At 44.0% G+C, this 21,595-nt stretch overlaps 1 protein-coding gene across 1 annotated transcript; it reads left to right on the forward strand.

Annotated features, from left to right (window-relative positions):
* Positions 1 to 6,907: 6,907 nt before the first annotated feature.
* On the forward strand, positions 6,908 to 19,108 carry arl3b (ADP ribosylation factor like GTPase 3b). Its single transcript, XM_055150233.1, has 6 exons — positions 6,908 to 6,932; positions 10,054 to 10,196; positions 11,615 to 11,732; positions 11,826 to 11,876; positions 15,437 to 15,622; positions 18,193 to 19,108. The coding sequence occupies exons 1-6, from the start codon at positions 6,930 to 6,932 to the stop codon at positions 18,238 to 18,240; spliced, it is 549 nt and encodes a 182-aa protein (XP_055006208.1). The 5' UTR covers positions 6,908 to 6,929; the 3' UTR covers positions 18,241 to 19,108.
* The last annotated feature ends 2,487 nt before the right edge of the window (positions 19,109 to 21,595 follow it).

The following is a 21,595-nucleotide window of genomic DNA, read 5'->3' on the forward strand; positions in this document are numbered from 1 at the left end:
ACTAAACCAAGTCTAAACCAGGACTAAACCAGGTCTAAACCAGGACTAATCCAGGTCTAAACCAGGACTAATCCAGGACTAAACCAAGTCTAAACCAAGTCTAAACCAGGTCTAAACCAGGACTATACCTGTGTGTAAATACTTTCATGCAGATAGAACAGGTAAATGGTTTCTCCTGAAGTGAACTTTCAAATCATGTTTATTTCTCCGTATAAGAAGGAGAAGAAGGAGGAAAAAGAGGGAGGAAAGGGGGAAGAAAAAAGGGAAGAAAAATCCAGCAAGTCACAGGTTCAAATCCAGACCAGAGCAAATGAACAGATTTTACAATCAGTTATTTACTTAATTATTAAAAACTTTGTCCAAAATACTAATATTTGTCCATTTAAAGGCATTTACTTATGTAATAACTTCTCATTAACATCATAATGTTATTGTAAAGTCTGACTCAAACTGAAAGCAGCTTCTTGGTATTTTAAATTCTTCTAGAATTTACTGTAAATGAACACGACACAATCAATTACACAAAGAAATATATTTATTAACACGTAGGGCTGGTATCATTCAGAATTTGCCGATATGATACATATCTCCATACAGTGAACTTATGATTCAATACGATTCAATAAAAAATAAAGTCTCGATCGTGTCTGTGATACTAAAAGTCTGTGTTAAATCACTTCTTCTTGTGCAAAGTTCATATGAAACACAAACATTTAAATCTTCAAAACAGTAAAAATGTCAAATGTGTCACAAAAACAAGTTTCCTTCCTCTGAACAAACCTCAAAACTGTAGGTATAACTAAATAATTTAGTCAAATAAACCTAAAAATACTCTTGGCAATTAGGGATGGGCATGATTAATCGATAATTGATTATTAAGAATTTCATCGATTACGTTCATTTTAATCGACAAACCGAATGTAGGTTACTGTGTGTAGTGTGACCAAACAGGTGTGTACATGTGTCTCTGCATCAGAAACAGTGGGTCAGTCTGTAACGAACCGAAGCACAAATGTGGATTTAACGATGATTTGTACAAGAAATTCCACACTTTCCGTTGCGTTGGGACAAGTGTGAGTCCATGTGCACAGTGGATAAAGCAGCACATATGTTTCTGTGTCCAGTGGGAAAAAGTTTTTCCAGGTGAGAGTCGCTCAATGTGGATGACGAGGCCCCGCCCCCCTCCCCCCGTACGCTGTCCTGGTTTTGACAAACACAAATCTGGTCACACTGACCTGTATTCACCTGAGTCATGTCTTTTAATCCAACAGAAACTGAACCACATCAGCGACACAAGAGCTGGAGTTTTATCTTCGCTGAGTTTATGTAAATTAGCGATGTGGTTTTAAGTTTCGTTTCTGTGAGATTTTGTTAGAGAATTTTTATGTTATAAGCATTTGTCATGTAAAGGTAATCATGATGTCGTATAAGTTATCAACATTGGCTTTTTGTTTTACTTGTCTTGTTGTGTTCAAGCTGTATCAGGTGATCTTGCTGATGCGTCGGCTGACTCATTAAAGATAATGTACCGGGAGAAACAAATAGTAATGGTAAACATCAGGAGGTTAACACAGAACTCTGCTCGAGGCTCTACCACCTGGAGTGTGAAACCTGTGTATAATGGGGCTGTGTCAGTGGAAGCTTGTCAGTCATGAGACACATGTGAACAAAAGGTACTGTATTCAAAGTAACCTACTGTATGATAATTGTGATGCTCTACAATAAAAGGGCGATGGAGAGAAGAGAGCTTCAGTTAGGATGAGACAGCAGCTCTCTCCTACTCCTCGCACAAGTAAAACCAACCACTGTGTCTCTGTTCTTTAATATTTGAGGTCGGGGTAAACTGCACAAAACTGAATTAAACACATTATAATGTCAAACGGGCTGATGAGGCTCTAGAGTCGTTATGTTTATATGTTGTAAAGTTGAATTTATTTATGCAGATTAGTGCAGATAGTAATAATAATGATGATCATTTTAATATAAAAACGATAATCGATCATTAATTCTTCCGACGATCGATTAAGAAAATTTCATCGAATGCCCATCCCTATAGGCGATATATCGATACAACAGCCCACGATATCGATACTGTATCATCACATTAATGATACGATATATCAGTATTTCAATATTTTTGCACACCTCTATTAAAGGTTGTATAGAGGATTTTCCAAGGAACGAGAATCCAGCGACTGTTTGTCCTTTTTCAAATGTTGCGCATGTGTGAAACCACCTCCCCTCCCCTACAGCTCCTACGTAGAAACACCTCCTCCCTCCTCCTCCTTACGCCACAAACAGGTTTGTTTACAGCCGGTGCTGCACATGACTTGTAAACAACTAACTACAGTGTTGGTTAGACAAGACGGAGAAGTGAGGAGCGGGGGGAGCGGGTGCGCGGACATTTCGTGCGCGGACGAGAAGTGAGGAGCAGGGGGAAGAGTGGATCGGGCAGCGGGGACAGGAGCAGGAAAGGGGTGCAGAGAAGGTTGCGTGGAGATTCAGTGCGAATGAACTAGCTACAACACGCAGCAGCAAGCGGACTCTTTCTTTGCCTTGAAAATTAAGTTTTCAGACATAGGATATCGCCTTTCGTGTCCTGAAAAACGTTTGTCTAGCTCTTGGAAATAAAGTACGTTTTCATAATAAGCAGAAGTTTCCTGTCCAGGAGTAATTTGTGGACCAGTGGTTCAGTCTTTAGACCCTGCGTCTGCTTCAGTGCGCTCCATCGCTGGAATGAATCTACAAGAATCACCTTAGTTTGGCTTCGCTGCTTTTCCCCTTGTCTTCTTCTTTCAGCGACCTCAAAAACGGACTTTCTTTTGCGGCGAACTGCTCCTGGATTCTTGTCGCCATTGCAACAAACTTTGTGCGAACTGCGAGGAAGATATAGGTCAAAAAAAGCCGCTAAGAACTGTTGCGTTGGTGGAGTAAACAGCGTCTGTGCGTCTTGCGTCTGTGGACTGCGTGACAGTCGTACGTAAACCACGTAACGGCGGCGCAGGCAAGTCAGTTACACTAGAAACGTAGGGAGTTTGATTGACAGCCTGTCAGCTCACAGATAACGAGGCAGTGTCGTTATCTATTGGCAAATGTTTAGCCCCACCACGTCCAGAGTTGATGAATTTTTATTCTCTTTTTTTTGGTCATCATAATTACAAGGCTACTGCATCTATAATCTATCACTGACAATTTGAAACAAAACAAAAACAAAAAAATCCTCCATACAACCTTTAACACAATAATATGCCCAAAAGTGAGTAATATCAGACAGTTCAGTGATTATTTTCTGACTATAAAGAAACCAGAATCTAAAAATATACATTTGGATTCATAAAGATGTTAGAAAAACAAAGATACTGATATAAAAGACCCAAAACAAGCACCAAGAGAAATAGGCCCACACTGTAAAAAAAAAAAAAAGGCAGAGTGGATCCCAGAAATACTTCAATAACAGAACAATTATTAAAACTAAATGGTAACAAAAATAAGAATTATTAATATTAAACTAACAAGTTAAACTAATCCAATATCCTCAATATCCCAGGAGAAGGTTTAAGTCAAAGCAAAAAAAAAAAAAAAAAAAAAAGGTTTTAAGAACAGAAACAAAACCAGGAGAAGCAAAACTGGACCTCGACAATCCAAAAAACAAAATCTAGTGAAGTTAAAACGACTTGAATTAAGAAAGTTTGATCATGATTTGAGTAAATTTCACTTCACAAGTAAAATTATCTATTAGTGGAACAAGACTTTTTGTACTTAAAATATGAAAATACATCTTGTTACACTTAAAATAAGAAAAACAACAACTTTTTGCACTTAAAATAAGAAACAAAAACGAATGCTGCTTGAATAAAAAAAAAAAAAAAAAAAAACAACACTTATTCCATTGGTATTTGTCAAGTTAAATCGACTCAAATAAAGTCAAATGTTCTTAATTTAAGTCATTTTAACTTACCTAGATATTGTTTTTTTCAGTGTCTTTCTTTCTCAAGACCCAGTAAATAGGACCTCCTGAGTCCTGGTTCAGTCCTGGTTCAGTCCTGGTTCAGTCCTGGTCTAACCCCGGTCTTTCTCTCTCAAAGCCTAGTAAACCGGACTTCCTTAGACCTGGTTGAGTCCAGTCTGTGCCTGGTTGGTCTGGTTCAGTCCTGGTCTCTTTTGTTAGCCCCAGTAAACCGGACTTCTTTAGACCTGGTCCAGGACAAGATTTAAACATTTATTAATACTAAAGTAACGGGTAAATCTAATACAACATCCTCATACGGTGAAGCCACTTTTCTTTCGTAAGCGGCTCAGTGTTCGGACAAAAAACTTTGCCTTTGTACTGACTGTGTCCGGTTTCCGTCGTGCGAAACTGTCCACATCTACGACACGCGCTTGAGGTCACAGTCCGGGTGTGTTTGCGTTTCGTTTTGTCGGCAGGTGACAGGTTGGGGTTTTGCGGTGTGTACGTAGATGTTTGTTGTGTGTATGTCGTTGTTTTCTGTGTGTAGGTGGGCGTTTTCTGTGTGTACATAGGTGTTTGCGGTGTGTACGTCGGCGTTTTTTGCGTGTACGTAGGCGTATTCTGTGTGTACATTGGCGTTTTCGGTGCGTGTGTTGGCGTATTCGGTGTGTTCGTTGGCGTTTTCGGTGCGTACGTTGGCGGGTGACCCAAAGGAGCGGAGGGCAGCAACAAAATGGGTGTCACTTGAACCGTCGGTGCTGGTTTGGGCTGCAGACATGGCAACTGATGGACAAAAGTGGCCGATGTAGTTGGGTCAGACGAGCAGGCAGCCGACGGCAGAATCTTTTTAAATGTAGTTTTTTCCTGATCCGCTGTGTTCAGTTGCATCGGGAAAGTGTCCAGCTGGTGGTCGTAGATTTGAGTGACGAGAGGTTCGACACACATCTCCTCTGGTTCCACTTTAATCTGCACAGTTTCGATTTTTGGACCCGGATTCAAACAAAGATTTAGCTCACGATTTAGCTCACGATATAGCTCACGATTTAGCTCACGATTTACATCAGGATTTGGACCAGGATTCAAACCGGGGCTGGGACTCGTCGCCGGGATCTTCATGTGCGCGTCCGCCCGGACCAGCACGACTCTCGGACTCAGCACCGACTCCAGAAGCGAATTGTTTCTCCGGTTCTCCTCTGCGGATCGGCGCCTTTCCTCCTCATATTCCGCTATCGTGCTCTCAAACAGCGCAAATATCTCTTCCGCAGCCGCACTCAGCCGCTCCTGCACCAAAACTCTGAGCATTTGACTTTTCGACATGTTTAACTGTTGTTTTAGTGTTGTTTTTAGCTTAGGTCCGAGCTAACCACGAGTACGATCGCGCGTCACGTGACGAGGACAAGCACCGCCCCCTTTTCCCGAAAACTACAAATAAATAAAACAATAATAATAATAATAATATATTTAGGGCTGCAATGATTAATCAAATATCACTACGTTTTTTATTTAATTGTTAAATTTGTAGTGGTATTTTGATAATCATAATTGTTAAAAACACATTTTTAATGATTACAGATTTTTATTAATTATTTTTCTATTTTATTCTGACTTGTATATAACATATTACATGTATATAATTATACTTTATTTCACACCTGTCTCTTGCTATCTCTATCATTTTTGCTACTTATTTACAAAGTATTATACCATTTATATTATTTATATATCGCGTGAGCTACTGTGTCCAAAATCATTTCTTTGTGGATCAATAAAGTTTGTCTAAGTCTAAGTCTACATGCCAAAAGACATTTTATAACAAAGACTGGGGTTACTAAATCAAATTGATACAAAAAAAAACAAACAAAAAAAACTAAAAACAAAACACACACAAAAAAAACACACAAAATAATCAAGTAAAAAAAAAGTCAATTTTTCACAATAATAAAGTTGACATCTTGGAGCATTTTGTGACTATATTTCAACCTTTATTTGGTTTAAATTTTCTTTGTAAACATATATATTTATTTCTAGTGGGCATCTTTGTCATCTTTAATATTTTTAGATCATTAAACAGCCCATACTACATTATTTTCTGATCTGGTATAATGTAGTTTCCTCATCACAAACAGACCTGGAGTTGTGTTTTGTTTCATTCACACATTTAACACACAAACACGGCAGATTTACGAAGAGCTCCACTGTGTTTTTAAACTCCATACATCTTCACGAGAATCATTCGGATAATTTCAGCCCTGAAATGTTCACTCTCTCCTGAATTAAAGGTAAAAGGTAGCTGTTAACTTGAACACTACCACTTTGTGACATCACTAGGTGGAACCATAAGTGGAATAGAGCATTTTGAGTTTTGAAGACGTAGACAGATTAATAATAAAACGCGTGTAAATGAAACAAAACACAACTCCAGGTCTGTATTTGAGGCGGTAACAACATTGTAACATGGCTTAAAGCTCACAAGAGTCAATTTAGTTTAATATAGGACCTTTAAAAACGAATAATTTTGCCCATGAATATAAAAATATACAGCATTTACTTTTTTTTTTTTTTGTAAAGCGTCTTTGAGTGTCTGAAAAAGCGCTATATAAGTCAGTTATTATTATTATTATTATTATTATTATAGACTGTATAATTAATATATTTTTTTTTGTAAAGCGTCTTTGAGTGTCTGAAAAAGCGCTATATAAGTCATATTATTATTATTATTATTATTATATATTGTATAAATTATAATAAATATATTTTTGTAAAGCGTCTTTGACTGTCCAAAACAGCGCTATATAAGTCCGTTATAAATCCGCATTATTATTATTATTATTATTATTATTATTGTATTAGTTTATTTATATTTATTTATTTATTTATTTTACTTTTTTTTTTTTTTTCTACCCGCCGTGCTTCCGTGTGCGTCCTGACGTCACTGTCCTTAGTAACGGGTTTGCAGCGTCTCCAGGAGCGAAGCAACAAGATGGTGAGTTCATTTTACCACAACATTTCGGCTTTCAACGCTAAAATTTAGGTCTTAAAAAGGCTCGGCCCCTTCGCGGCGCACGATAAGGACCGCGCGATTCCGTCTGCGTGAAAAAGTAGCGTTAAAACGTGCGCTGTTTTGGAGGTTTGAGGCGGAGAAGTGGCTGTCGCTTCGCAGAGTTATCCGTGGAGATTAGCCTAGCAGCCCTTAGCTCCGTGTAGCGCACCGCGGCGCGTCGTAAACCGGCTCCAACATGAAACTATAAGCCAATAACGTCATTAAACGAGGCCGACGGGGCAGCGTGCGCGTTCGTACAAGGCCCGTGGGCACGAGCCGTGCGCTTCGCCTGGTTAACATTCTAAAGATGCTTCGGTAAAAAGGCCCGTGCAGGAGATAACAGCGCTCCTCTGTGTCCGAGCGGGTCACGTGATACAACAGCGGGAAGACGAGGGACTGGACCGGGACTAAAGCAGGACTAAACCAGGACTAAAGCAGGACTGAGCCGGGACTAAAACGGGACTGGACCAGGACTGGACCAGGACTAAACCAGGACTAAAGCAGGACTGGACCAGGACTGGACCAGGACTAAACCAGGACTAAAGCAGGACTGGACCAGGACTGGACCAGGACTAAACCAGGACTAAAGCAGGACTGAACCGGGACTAAACCAGGACTAAAGCAGGACTGGACCAGGACTGAGCCGGGACTAAACCGGGACTGGACCAGGACTGGACCAGGACTAAAGCAGGACTGAGCCGGGACTAAACCAGGACTGGACCAGGACTAAACCAGGACTAAAGCAGGACTGGACCAGGACTAAAGCAGGACTGAGCCGGGACTAAACCGGGACTGGACCAGAACTAAACCAGGACTAAAGCAGGACTGGATCAGGACTGAGCGGGACTGAGCCGGGACTAAACCGGGACTGGACCAGGACTGGACCAGGACTAAACCAGGACTAAAGCGGGACTGGACCAGGACTAAAGCAGGGCTGAGCCGGGACTAAAACAGGACTGGACCAGGACTGGACCAGGACTAAACCAGGACTAAAGCAGGACTGGACCAGGACTGGAGCAGGACTGGAACGGGACTAAAACAGGACTGAGCCGGGACTGGACCGGAACTAAAGCAGGACTGGACCAGGACTAAAACAGGACTAAAGCAGGACTGGACCAGGGCTAAAACAGGACTGAAACAGGACTAAACCAGGACTGAATCAGGATTGAATCAGGACTAAACTAGGACTAAACCAAGACTAAACCAGGACTAAACCAGGTCTAACCAAGGATTAAACCTGGACTAAAACTCAGGACTAAACCAGGACTGAACTAAGACTAACACAGGACTAAACCAGGACTAACCCGGGACTGAACCAGGACTAAACCAAGACTAAACCAGGACTAAACCAAGACTAAACCAGGTCTAAACCAAGACTAAACCAGGACTAAACCAGGTCTTAACCCAGTTCAAATTTAGGACTAAACCAGCTCGATCTAAAAAGGTTTTAAACACTATTAAACCAGGAATGAAATCAAGTCAAATCAGACTAAACCAGGTCTAATTCAGGACTAAACCAGGTCTAACCCAGGTCTGAAAAAGGACTAAACCAGGGCCAAAAAAATCAAGTCATAGCCAGTAGCCCCTAACCAAGGCCAGACCAGATCTAAACTAGAACTAACAGCTGTTCCTGAGTTTAAGATCAGACCCCGTTTAGATCAGACATTCTGTAATATTTTCTATTGAATTGTTTATCGCCATGGTAACGGTGCTCGAGAGTTCTGGTGGAAACGGTCAAAACTGAACTACAGTAAAATAGGGACTAAACCAGGACTACGGCAGGACTAAACCAGGACTAAACCAGGTCTAAACCAGGACTACGGCAGGACTAAACCAGGACTAAACCAGGACTATGGCAGGACTAAACCAGGACTATGGCAGGACTAAACCAGGACTAAACCAGGACTATGGCAGGACTAAACCAGGACTAAACCAGGACTATGGCAGGACAAAACCAGGACTATGGCAGGACTAAACCAGGACTATGGCAGGACTAAACCAGGACTACGGCAGGACTAAACCAGGACTAAACCAGGACTATGGCAGGACAAAACCAGGACTATGGCAGGACTAAACCAGGACTATGGCAGGACTAAACCAGGACTAAACCAGGACTAAACCAGGACTAAACCAGGACTAAAGGACTAAACCAGACTAAACCATGGACTAAAGGACTACAGGACTATGGCAGGACTAAACCAGGACTAAACCAGGACTAAACCAGGACTATGGCAGGACTAAACCAGGACTATGGCAGGACTAAACCAGGACTACGGCAGGACTAAACCAGGACTACGGCAGGACTAAACCAGGACTATGGCAGGACTAAACCAGGACTAAACCAGGACTATGGCAGGACTATGGCAGGACTAAACCAGGACTATGGCAGGACTAAACAGGCAGGACTAAACCAGGACTACCAGGACTACCAGGACTACTAAACCAGGACTAAAAGGACTAAACAGGACTAAACCAGGACTAAACCAGGACTAAACCAGGACTAAACCAGGACTATAGGAACCAGGACTAAACAGGACTAGGCAGGACTAAACCAGGACTACCAGGACTAAACCAGGACTAGACTACGGCAGGACTAAACCAGGACTACGGCAGGACTAAACCAGGACTATGGCAGGACTAAACCAGGACTACGGCAGGACTAAACCAGGACTACGGCAGGACTAAACCAGGACTACAGGACTACAGGACTAAACCAGGACTACGGCAGGACTAAACCAGGACTACGGCAGGACTGGCAGGACTAAACCAGGACTACGGCAGGACTAAACCAGGACTAAACCAGGACTAAACCAGGACTAAACCAGGACTAAACCAGGACTAAACCAGGACTAAACCAGGACTATGGCAGGACTACGGCAGGACTAAACCAGGACTACGGCAGGACTAAACCAGGACTACGGCAGGACTAAACCAGGACTACGGCAGGACTAAACCAGGACTATGGCAGGACTAAACCAGGACTAAACCAGGACTATGGCAGGACTAAACCAGGACTAAACCAGGTCTAAACGTGGTCATGGATGTTGCCGACGTCTTTCCTCAGGGATTATTGTCGATTCTTCGTAAGCTGAAGAGCACACCAGACCAGGAGGTGAGGATCCTGCTGCTCGGCCTTGACAACGGAGGAAAGACCACAGTCCTAAAACAGCTCGCCTCCGAAGACATCAGCCACATCACCCCCACGCAGGTAAAAACGACCATACACACCCATACACATCACCCCCACGCAGGTAAACACGACCATACACACCCATACACATCACCCCACGCAGGTAAAAACGACCATACACACCCATACACATCACCCCCACACACATCACCCCCACGCAGGTAAAAACGACCATACACCTCCATACACATCACCCCCCACGCAGGTAAAAACGACCATACACCTCCATACACATCACCCCCACGCAGGTAAAAACGACCATACACCTCCATACACATCACCCCCACGCAGGTAAAAACGACCATACACACCCATACACATCACCCCCACGCAGGTAAAAACGACCATACACACCCATACACATCACCCCCCACGCAGGTAAAAACGACCATACACACCCATACACATCACCCCCACGCAGGTAAAAACGACCATACACCTCCATACACATCACCCCCACGCAGGTAAAAACGACCATCCATACACACACCATACATACACACCACATCACCCCCACGCAGGTAAAAACGACCATACACACCCATACACATCACCCCCACGCAGGTAAAAACGACCATACACCTCCATACACATCACCCCCACGCAGGTAAAAACGACCATACACACCCATACACATCACCCCCACGCAGGTAAAAACGACCATACACCACCCATACACATCACCCCCACGCAGGTAAAAACGACCATACACACCCATACACATCACCCCCACACACATCACCCCCACGCAGGTAAAAACGACCATACACCTCCATACACATCACCCCCACGCAGGTAAAAAACGACCATACACACACCCATACACATCACCCCACACACATCACCCCCACGCAGGTAAAAACGACCATACACACCCATACACATCACCCCCACGCAGGTAAAAACGACCATACACCTCCATACACATCACCCCCACGCAGGTAAAAACGACCATACACCCCATACACATCACCCCCACGCAGGTAAAAACGACCATACACACCCATACACATCACCCCCACGCAGGTAAAAACGACCATACACCTCCAGGTGGGGGTGACGCAGGAACAAACCAGGACTAAATTAGGACTAAATCTGGACTAAATCCCAGTCAAAGTTTAACCAGAGTTTAACCAGAACTAAACCGAGACTATATCAGGACTAAACCGAGACTATATCAGGACTAAACCGAGACTATATCAGGACTAAACCGAGACTATATCAGGACTAAACCGAGACTATATCAGGACTAAACCGAGACTATATCAGGACTAAACCAAGACGTGTCAGTGGGACTTGTTTTTTAGTATCGATACCTGCTCGTATCTCGTTTCGATACTGGTTTTAGTATCAGTTCCGTTGGATTCTGACAACACGTGTTTGTATAAGACTTGACGTTTCGTTTAGTTTTGTTTTTGTCTTGTTGTTTTTCCAGGGCTTTCAACATCAAAAGTGTCCAGTCTCAGGGCTTCAAACTAAACGTGTGGGACATCGGGGGCCAGAGGAAGATCAGACCCTACTGGAGGAACTACTTTGAAAACACAGATGTCCTGGTCTGGATCTTCTCACAGACACGACTTTTATTTATACACTTATACAACAAACAAACAAACAAACAAACACTCACGCTGACGTCTGTGTTTCAGATCTACGTCATCGACAGCGCCGACAGGAAGAGGTTCGAGGAGACGGGGCAGGTGAGTTTAAAGGACCGTTCACACCAAAGCGTCAAAAAACGCCTTGACGCTTCTATTTGGAGCCTTTGCATTTGAGTTTAGACGCCCCCCGACGCGCATCTTTGACGCCGCGGACGAACGGGAGAAAAATACTTGACACGCGTCCGTTGCCCTGGAAACAAGAGCCCGGTCCTGGTCTTTTCCCGAAACAATGTCAGACCAGACTGAGAGACTTTAGTGTTTTTATGACATAAAACATCAAAGGAGGAGATCGACTCGACGACTGCGGCGTGTTTATATTTATACTCCACTAATGACGCTGGATCAGTCTCGGTCTGGTCCTGGTCTAGTCACGGTCTAGTCCCGGTCTAGTCCTTGTTTAGTCTCGGTCTAGTCCCGGTCTAGTCCCTGTTTAGTCTCGGTCTAGTCCTTATTTAGTCCCGGTCTAGTCCTGGTTTGGTCCCGGTCTAGTCTCGGTCTAGTCTCGATCTACTCCCGGTCCAGTCCTTGCTTAGTACTGGTCCGGTCCTGGTTTAGTCCTGGTCCGGTCCTGGTTTAGTCCTGGTCCGGTCCTGGTTTAGTCCTGGTCCGGTCCTGGTTTAGTCCTGGTCCGGTCCTGGTTTTAGTCCTGGTCCTGGTTTAGTCCTGGTCCGGTCCTGGTTTAGTAGTCCTGGTCCGGTCCTGGTTTAGTCCTGGTCCGGTCCTGGTTTAGTCCTGGTCCGGTCCTGGTTTAGTCCTGGTCCGGTCCTGGTTTAGTCCTGGTCCGGTCCTGGTTTAGTCCGGTCCTGGTTTAGTCCTGGTCCGGTCCTGGTTTAGTCCTGGTCCGGTCCTGGTTTAGTCCTGGTCCGTCCTGGTTTAGTCCTGGTCCGGTCCTGGTTTAGTCCTTGGTCCTGGTTTAGTCCTGGTCCGGTCCTGGTTTAGTCCTGGTCCGGTCCTGGTTTAGTCCTGGTCCGGTCCTGGTTTAGTCCTGGTCCGTCCTGGTTTAGTCCTGGTCCGGTCCTGGTTTAGTCCTGGTCCGGTCCTGGTTTAGTCCTGGTCCTGGTTTAAGTCCTGGTGGTCCGTAGTCCTGGTTTAGTCCTCCGGTCCTGGTGTAGTCCGGTCCTGGTTTAGTCCTAGTCCTGGTCCGGTCCTGGTTTAGTCCTCGCGATCGTCTCGGTGATTGTGGTGTATATATTTATTCTCCGTTCATGTTTGTGGTTTTCGTTCTGGTTCTCGGGTTTTTCTTCCTGATAATTACGTCGCTGCGTCTCTGGATACTCGTCCCTGATTGGTCGACGCGGCGAGTCTGACGCGAAAAGTTCAGCATTTTCAACTTCTTGACGCTGACGCCAAAACGCTCAAGACGCCTAAGACGCTCCGCAAAAACGCCGGACGCTCTAGTCGCGCGTCCACATCGACTTACATTGAAACTGGACGTTTTGACGCCTTGGTGTGAACGGCCCTTAACACAGACAGAGCTAACCGGAGGCACTGCTCTGTCTGAAACTCTGCTACTCAAGTCGGACGTAAACATCGGAGATTTGTTTTAACACAATGATCGATTATAAAGAATTAACTTAGCTGGAAGTTCAACTGTTGAGCTGATTTACGCTGTTAAAAATCCCTCTCGAATTATATTTAAGTCGAAAGCTAAAAAAAAAAAAAGGAAACGTGATCATAAACGCTCATGTCGATTACAGGTTCCTCAAAATTCTTCTTGAGTTTTCAGGACGTCTAAAAATGTCTCTTTTACCCTGTGGTTAGTAAATCTCACTGTATCTTAAAAAGCAGGACTAAAGCAAGACTAAACTGGGACTAAACCAGGACTAAACCAACAAACCAGGACCAAACAGGACAAACCAGGACTAAACCAGGACCAAACCAGGACTACCAAACCAGGACCAAACCAGAACTAAACCAAGACCAAACCAGGACCAAACTAGGACTAAATCCAGACTCAAATCCAGAATAACCAGGTCTAAAACTGGACTAAAACCTAACCAGAGTTTTACCAGGACTAAACCAAGACTAAATTCAAACTAAATCTTAATCAGAGTCTAACTAGAATTTGACCAGGTCTAAAACCGGGTCTAAGACTGGACTAAAACCGGGTCTAAGACTGGACTAAAACCGGGTCTAAGACTGGACTAAAACCAGGTCTAAGACTGGACTAAAACCAGGTCTAAGGCTGGATTAAAACCAGGTCTAAGGCTGGACTAAAACCAGGTCTAAGACTGGACTAAAACCAGGTCTAAGGCTGGATTAAAACCAGGTCTAAGGCTGGACTAAAACCAGGTCTAAGGCTGGACTAAAACCAGGTCTAAGACTGGACTAAAACCAGGTCTAAGGCTGGACTAAAACCAGGACTGGACTAAAACAGGTCTAAGGTCTAAGGCTGACTAAAACCAGGTCTAAGACTGGACTAAAACCAGGTCTAAGACTGGACTAAAACCAGGTCTAAGGCTGGTCTAAGACTGGTCTAAGACTGGACTAAAACCGGACTAAATCCTAACCAGAGTTTAACCAGGACTAAACCAGGACCAAACCAGACTGTATAAAGACGTGGACTAAGTGTGACGTCACCACAGCGTTCAGCTCCAGTCAAATGAAGCTCACTGAGGCCTGCGGTTATAGGAGTAAATTTGGAGCCAGTTCTCTTTCTGTATTTTACTCGTCCTCTTGCGTTTCTGGAGTTGGCCGAGCTGTTGTTCCTCTGTTGTATTTTATTTTATTTTTGTGTGTGTTTTACTCGTCCTCTTGCGTGTCCAGGACTTGGCCTGGTGTACTCGTTTTACTTAGTCCTCTTTTATTTATTTTAATTTGTGTGTATTTACTCGTCCTCTTGCGTGTCCAGGACTTGGCCGAGCTGTTGTTCCTCTGTTTATTTTATTTTTTTTGTGTATATTTTTCGTCCTCTGCGCGTCCAGGATGGCCGACTGTTGTTCCTCTGTTATATTTTATTTTATTTTTGTGTGTATTTTACTCGTCCTCTTGCGTTCCAGGACTTGGCCGAGCTGTTGTTCTCTGTTATATTTATTTTAATTTTGTGTGTATTTTACTCGTCCTCTTGCTGTCCAGGACTTGGCCGAGCTGTTGTTCCTCTGTTGTATTTTATTTTAATTTTGTGTGTATTTTACTCGTCCTCTTGCGCGTCCAGGACTTGGTTCCTCCTGATTTTTGTGTGTTTACTCGTCCTTTGCGTCCAGGAGTTGGCCGAGCTGTTGTTCCTCTGTTATATTTTATTTTATTTTTGTGTGTATTTTACTCGTCCTCTTGCGCGTCCAGGACTTGGCCGAGCTGTTGTTCCTCTGTTGTATTTTATTTTTATTTTTGTGTGTATTTTACTCGTCCTCTTGCGTGTCCAGGACTTGGCCGAGCTGTTGTTCCTCTGTTGTATTTTATTTTATTTTTGTGTGTATTTTACTCGTCCTCTTGCGCGTCCAGGACTTGGCCGAGCTGTTGTTCCTCTGTTATATTTTATTTTATTTTTGTGTGTATTTTACTCGTCTTCTTGCGCGTCCAGGAGTTGGCCGAGCTGTTGTTCCTCTGTTGTATTTTATTTTATTTTTGTTTGTATTTTACTCGTCCTCTTGCGTGTCCAGGAGTTGGCCGAGCTGCTGGACGAGGAGAAGTTGAGCGGCGTCCCGGTTTTAATCTTCGCAAACAAACAGGACCTGCTGACGGCGGCTCCGGCCTCCGAGATCGCAGAGGGACTCAACCTTCACACCATCAGGGACCGAATCTGGCAGATCCAGTCGTGCTCGGCGCTCACCGGGGAGGGCATCCAGGTTAGAACAGACGCCCACCAACAGTAAACAGGCAGAAGAAGATTTAACAAGAATATTTGAAACTGAACTAAAACCCGGTGAAACTGGAAAATGAAAAGTGCAGAAACAACAAACAAGTTATCAACAATTCAGACTGAACCAGGACTGAACCAGGACTGAACCAGACTGAACCAGGACTGAACCAGACTAAACCAGACTAAACCAGACTGAACCAGGAACCAGGACTGAACCAGGACTAAACAGGACTAAACCAGGACTGAACCAGGACTGAACCAGGACTGAACCAGGACTAACCAGGACTGAACCAGGACTGAACCAGGACTGAACCAGGACTAAAACCAAGGACTGAAACCAGGACTGAACCAGGACTGAACCAGGACTGAACCAAGGACTGAACCAAGACTAAACCAGGACTGAACCAAACTGAACCAGACACCAGGACTGAACCAGACTGAACCAGGACTGAACCAGGACTGAACCAAGACTGAACCAGACTGAACCAGGACTAAACCAAGGACTGAAACCAGACTGAACCAGGACTGAACCAGGACTGAACCAGACTAACCAAGGACTGAACCAAGGACTGAACCAGGACTAAAAACCAGGACTGAACCAGGACTGAACCAAGACTGAACCAAGGACTGAACCAGGACTGAACCAGAAAGGACTGAACCAGGACTGAACCAAGGGACTGAACCAGACTGAACCCTGAACCAGGACTAAACCAAGGACTGAACCAAGACTGAACCAAGGACTGAACCAGGACTGAACCAAGACTGAAACACTGAAACCAGACTGAACCAAGGACTGGACTAAACCAGGACTAAACCAGGACTGAACCAGGACTGAACCTGAACAGGACTGAACAACCAGGACTGAACCAGGACTAAACCAGGACTGAACCAGGAGAAACCAAGACTGAACCAGGACTAACCAGACTGAACCAGGACTAAACCAGGAACGACTGAACAAGACTGAACCAGGACTGAACCAGGACTGAACCAGGACTAAACCAGACTGACAGACTGAACCAAGACTGAACCAAGGACTGAACCAGACTAAACCAGGACTGAACCAAGGACTCCAGGAAACCAGGACTGAACCAGGACTGAACCAGGACTGAACCAGGACTGAACCAGGACTGAACCAAGGACTGAACCAGGACTGAACCAGGACTAAACCAAGGACTGAACCAGGACTGAACAGGACTGAACCAGAGACTGAAACCAGGACTGAACCAGGACTGAACCAAGGACTGAACCAGGACTGAACCAAGACTGAACCAGGACTGAACCAGGACTAAACCAGGACTGAACCAGGACTGAACCAGACTGGACTAAACCAAGGACTGAACCAGGGACTAAACCAGGACTGAACCAGGAACCAAGGACTGAACCAAGACTGAACCAGGACTGAAACCAGGACTAACCAGGACTGAACCAGGACTGAAACCAGGACTGAAACCAGGACTGAACCAGGACTGAACCAGGACTGAACTGAACAGGACTGAACCAGGTTTAAACCTAAACCAGAACCAAACCAGGACCAGACCAGGACTAAATCAAGACTAAACTGGGACCAAACCAAGACTAAACCAGGACCAAACCAAGACTAAAACCAGGACTGAACCAGGACTAAACCAGGACCAAAACAGGACTGAACCAAGACCGAACCAGGACTAAACCAGTACTGAACCAGGACTGAACCAGGACTGAACCAGGTTTAAACCAGGACTGCACCAGGTTTAAACTAAACCAGAACCAGACCAGGACTAAATCAAGACTAAACTGGGACCAAACCAGGACCAAACCAGGACCAACCAAACTAAACCAGGACTAAACCAAGACTAAACCAAGACTAAACCAGGACCAAAACCAGGACTAAACCAGGACTATATCAGGACTATACCAGACCAAACCAGGACTAAACCAGGACCAAACCAGGACTAAACCAAGACTAAACCAAGACTAAACCAAGACTAAACCAGGACTATATCAGGACTATATCAGACTGAACCAGACTGAACCAGGAATGAACCAGGACTGAACCAGACTGAACCAAGACTGAACCAGGACTGAACCAGACTGAACCAAGACTAAACCAGGACCAAAACAGGACCAAACGAAGACTAAAACACGGCCAAATCCAGACTAAATCCTAACCAGAGTTTAACCAGAGTTTAATTAGGACTAAACCAGGACTAAATTAGGACTCAACCAAGACTGAGCAGGTTTAACCAGGGCTAAACTGTTACTTGTTCATAGTTTGTATAAAAAATTAAACTAAAGTGAGTTTGACGTCACCACAGAGTTCAGCTCCAGTCAAATGAAGCTCATCGAGGCGGCAGTTAGGCAGTTATTTGGAAACTAAATCGGGATGGAACAAAGGACTACACCAGGACTACACCAGGACCAAACGAAGACTAAACCACGGCCAAATCCAGACTAAATCCTAACCAGAGTTTATCCAGAGTTTAATTAGGACTAAACCAGAACTAAACCAGGACCAAACCAGGACCAAACCAGGACATCTGTACATCTGTAACGTCTGTGTTTTCTTGTTTCTCGCAGGACGGCATGAACTGGGTTTGCAAAAGCGTCAACTCCAAAAAAAAGTAGCTCCTCCTCCTCGTCGTCGTCTTGAGCGCCGGAAGAACCTCACACTACGACTGAGAGCGCCCCCTGGGTCTGAGCAGGAGGACTGCACTCGAATGTACCACTACTGCTACAGCTAAAGCCAACGCGCCCCAACTCTTTAACCCTCCAGCCACTTTCATGTCTTAACCATCGAACGGGATTTTTGACGTCCGGACCACAGACCGAACACACAGAAACCCCCCGTCACTTTTATTTATTTATTATTTTAGGCTAAAATATCAACATCGTGTCTTTAGTTTCCCCAGAAGCAGTGGAAAAAATCAAAAAAATATAGAAAAAATTATATCAGAATAAACAAAAACAGTTCATTTCAGTTTAATTTTCAGCCCCAAGTTTTCTACAGTTTTTATTAATCGCACTTTTCAATTGATTAAAAGTAAATTCATTATTAAAAAATGTGAAATACCCGACGGAAAATTACAAAATGTGATTTAAAAACTGGTCCTCACTTTTACTTCAGTTTGAGTGTTCACACAGGTTTGGACCTCATGGAGACTTGGTTCGGTCCTGGTCTAGTCTTTGTCTAATCTTGGTCTAGTCCTGGTTTGGTTTTGGTTTAATTATCGTCTACTTCTGGTCTAGTCTCGGTTTAGTCTCAGTCTAGTCCTGGTTTAGTCCTGGTTTAGTCCTGGTCTAGGCTCAGTCCAATCTTAGTTTAATCTTGGTTTAGTCCTGATTCCGTCCTGGCTTAGTCCTGGTTTAGACCCGGTCCAGTCTCGGTCCAGTCTTGGTCTAGTGTCACTCCAGTCCTGTTTTAGTCCCGGTTCAGTCCTGGTCTAGTCCCAGTCTAGTCCCGGTTCAGTTCTGATGTAGTCTCGGTCTAGTCTCGGTCTAGTCCCGGTCTAGTCCTGGTCTAGTCCTGGTCTAGTCCTGGTCTAGTCCGGTTCAGTCCCGTCTAGTCCCGGTTCAGTCCCGGTCTAGTCCCGGTCTAGTCCTGGTCTAGTCTCAGTCTAGTCCTGGTCTAGTCTAGTCTAGTCCTGGTCTAGTCCCGGTCTAGTCCCGGTCTAGTCCCGGTCTAGTCCCGGTCTAGTCCCGGTCTAGTCCCGGTCTAGTCCGGTCTAGTCCCGGCTAGTCCTGGGCTAGTCCTGGTCTAGTCCTGATTCATTCTCAATCTAGTCCTGTTCTAATCTTGGTCCAGTCCCGGGTCAGACCTAGACTAATCCTGGTCTAGTCTCAGTCCAGTTCTGGTCTAGTTCCAGTTCACTCCTGGCCTAGTTGTGGTCTAGTCTTGGTTTAGTCCCGGTCTATTTCAGTCTAGTCTGGGTTCAGTCTTAGTCTAATCTCGGTACAGTCCTGGTCTAGTCCGGTTCAGTTCTGATCTACTCCCAGTTTAGTCTTGATCTAGTCCTGGTCTATTCTTGGTCCAGTCTTAATCTAATCTCGGTCTAGTCCTCATCTAGTCTCAGTTCAATCCTGGTCTAGTCCTGGTCTAGTCACGGTTTAGACCTGGTCTATTATTGTTTTAGTCCCGGTCTAGTCTTGCTCTAGCCCTGGTCTAGTCTCAGTCCAGTTCTAATTCAGTCCAGGTCTAGTCCTGATTCAGTCTCCGTTTAGTCCTGGTCTAATCTCGGTCCAGTCCTGGTCTATTCTCAGTTTAGTCCCGGTTCAGTCCTTGCCAAGTCCTGGTCTAGACTCGGTCCAGTCTTGGTCTAGTCTCGGTCCTGTTTTAGTCCTGTTTTAGTCCCGGTTTAGTTCCCTAACTCTTTTTTTTTTTTTTTTTGGTTTCCTCTTGGGTCTGTGGTCTCGGCTCTGGTCTGTTTTTCTGTTTCGGGTTTAAACTTTTCGTATCTTTTCTTTTCCATCTCGTTTTCTGAACTTTTCCCAAACTGGACCGTCCTGGTTTTTGCTTCCGGCTCCAGCGCTTCTGGTTTTTGACGTGATTTCTATATTTTTGTAAACATGTCTTATTTATGGTGAAGTAGAGTGCTCGCATTTTATATACGATAAAAAAAAAAAAAACAACACGTCCGATCCTTTCAGCTCTGTCCGTGTGTTAATATGTAAAAACGAAAACAGAAACGAAGAGAACAGAAGTTTTATGGACATGATGTAAATAGGCGCACTCTTATTTTGAAAGGCCTCCATGAAACTAGGAGATTTTTAACTGTAACGCTTTTACGTGTGCTTTTATTTTGAAATAGAGATGAACCTTTAGGCCTTTTGATATTTTTGAATGTATCTGTCAGAATTTAAAGTAACGTCTGTCAAATAAAGAGATTATTAAGATTGCAGAACGTCGGGCTTTTATTGTGAAATGATAAAGACATCACGCTCCTCGAGTTAAGAACTTTTATTTTAGCTGTCACTGCTTCATTGAGTGTCTTTTATTTAGTTTGAATGTTGTGTGTTCAAGATTTAAGATGAACTTTATTGTCTTGGGCTGTTGAGTCGCTGCCATCAGTGCTTTAAAATATATAAAAATAGAATCCATAAATACAAAATACATTAAAAACACAATAATTACAATTCATCAATCCATAATAAAGTGTAGCATGAAACACAAATAACTACTAATTGTTGAGGAGCCGAATCGACTCTGGAACAAAGGAGTTCTTCAATCTGTTCATGTGACAGAGTCGAGCCCTGAACCTTCTTCCTCAGCTGAGTTCAAGTAGAATCCACAACAAAAGAAGAAAATCAATTTGTCAACTGGACAAAAGTTTATTTTGGTCGAAAACGTTTCTCAGCTCATCCAAGCTGCTTCTCCAGTTCTCCACTCAGACTCTGGTGAACATTTATCTATCGATTGATCGATAGATAAATGTTCACCAGAGATATAGAGATATAGAGATATATAAATCTATATAAACATAAACACAGCCTGATAAAAATATCAATCTGATCCTCTGGTCCACACCACAGACTCTAAAGCGACGCAGGAAGTGCAGACGTTGTTGTTGTTGTTGTTGTTGTTGTGCACAGGTGGAACTCGTCTGTGCTCCAGGTGAACCTAGAGTCAGTAAAAACACCTGGGTACAAGTACGAGTCGACCTGGACAAGAGTTTAGTTTCTTTAGTTTTTTCTACATGTTTTTCAAAACAAGGAAGTTATAAATCTGTCAATTTCTATGAAATATTCAAAAGTGTTTAACCCTTTGTGTAACAGTAGAATGGTTGAACCATGAGAGAGTGTGTTTGTGTTTGTGTTTGTGAATGAGTGCTCCTCTGTTTATAAAGTGAACAGCTCAGGTGAGCTCACGCCGCCCTGAGGAACAACTCCTGTCCTCTGAACCTGACCTGACAGGACCTGAACCTGACCTGACAGGACCTGAACCTGACCTGACAGGACCTGAACCTGCCACGGGTTAAAAAAGAAC

The sequence above is a fragment of the Boleophthalmus pectinirostris genome, unplaced genomic scaffold (genome assembly GCF_026225935.1).
Source record: "Boleophthalmus pectinirostris isolate CB_2022bp ecotype Guang Dong unplaced genomic scaffold, ASM2622593v1 HiC_scaffold_14, whole genome shotgun sequence".
NCBI lineage: Eukaryota > Metazoa > Chordata > Actinopteri > Gobiiformes > Gobiidae > Boleophthalmus > Boleophthalmus pectinirostris.

Coding starts and splice junctions, on each gene's coding strand:
- arl3b (XM_055150233.1), top strand. Junction 10,197..11,614: donor AGCCACATCACCCCCACGCA/GGTAAAAACGAC, acceptor TTGTTTTTCCAG/GGCTTTCAACATCAAAAGTG. Junction 11,733..11,825: donor TTGAAAACACAGATGTCCTG/GTCTGGATCTTC, acceptor TCTGTGTTTCAG/ATCTACGTCATCGACAGCGC.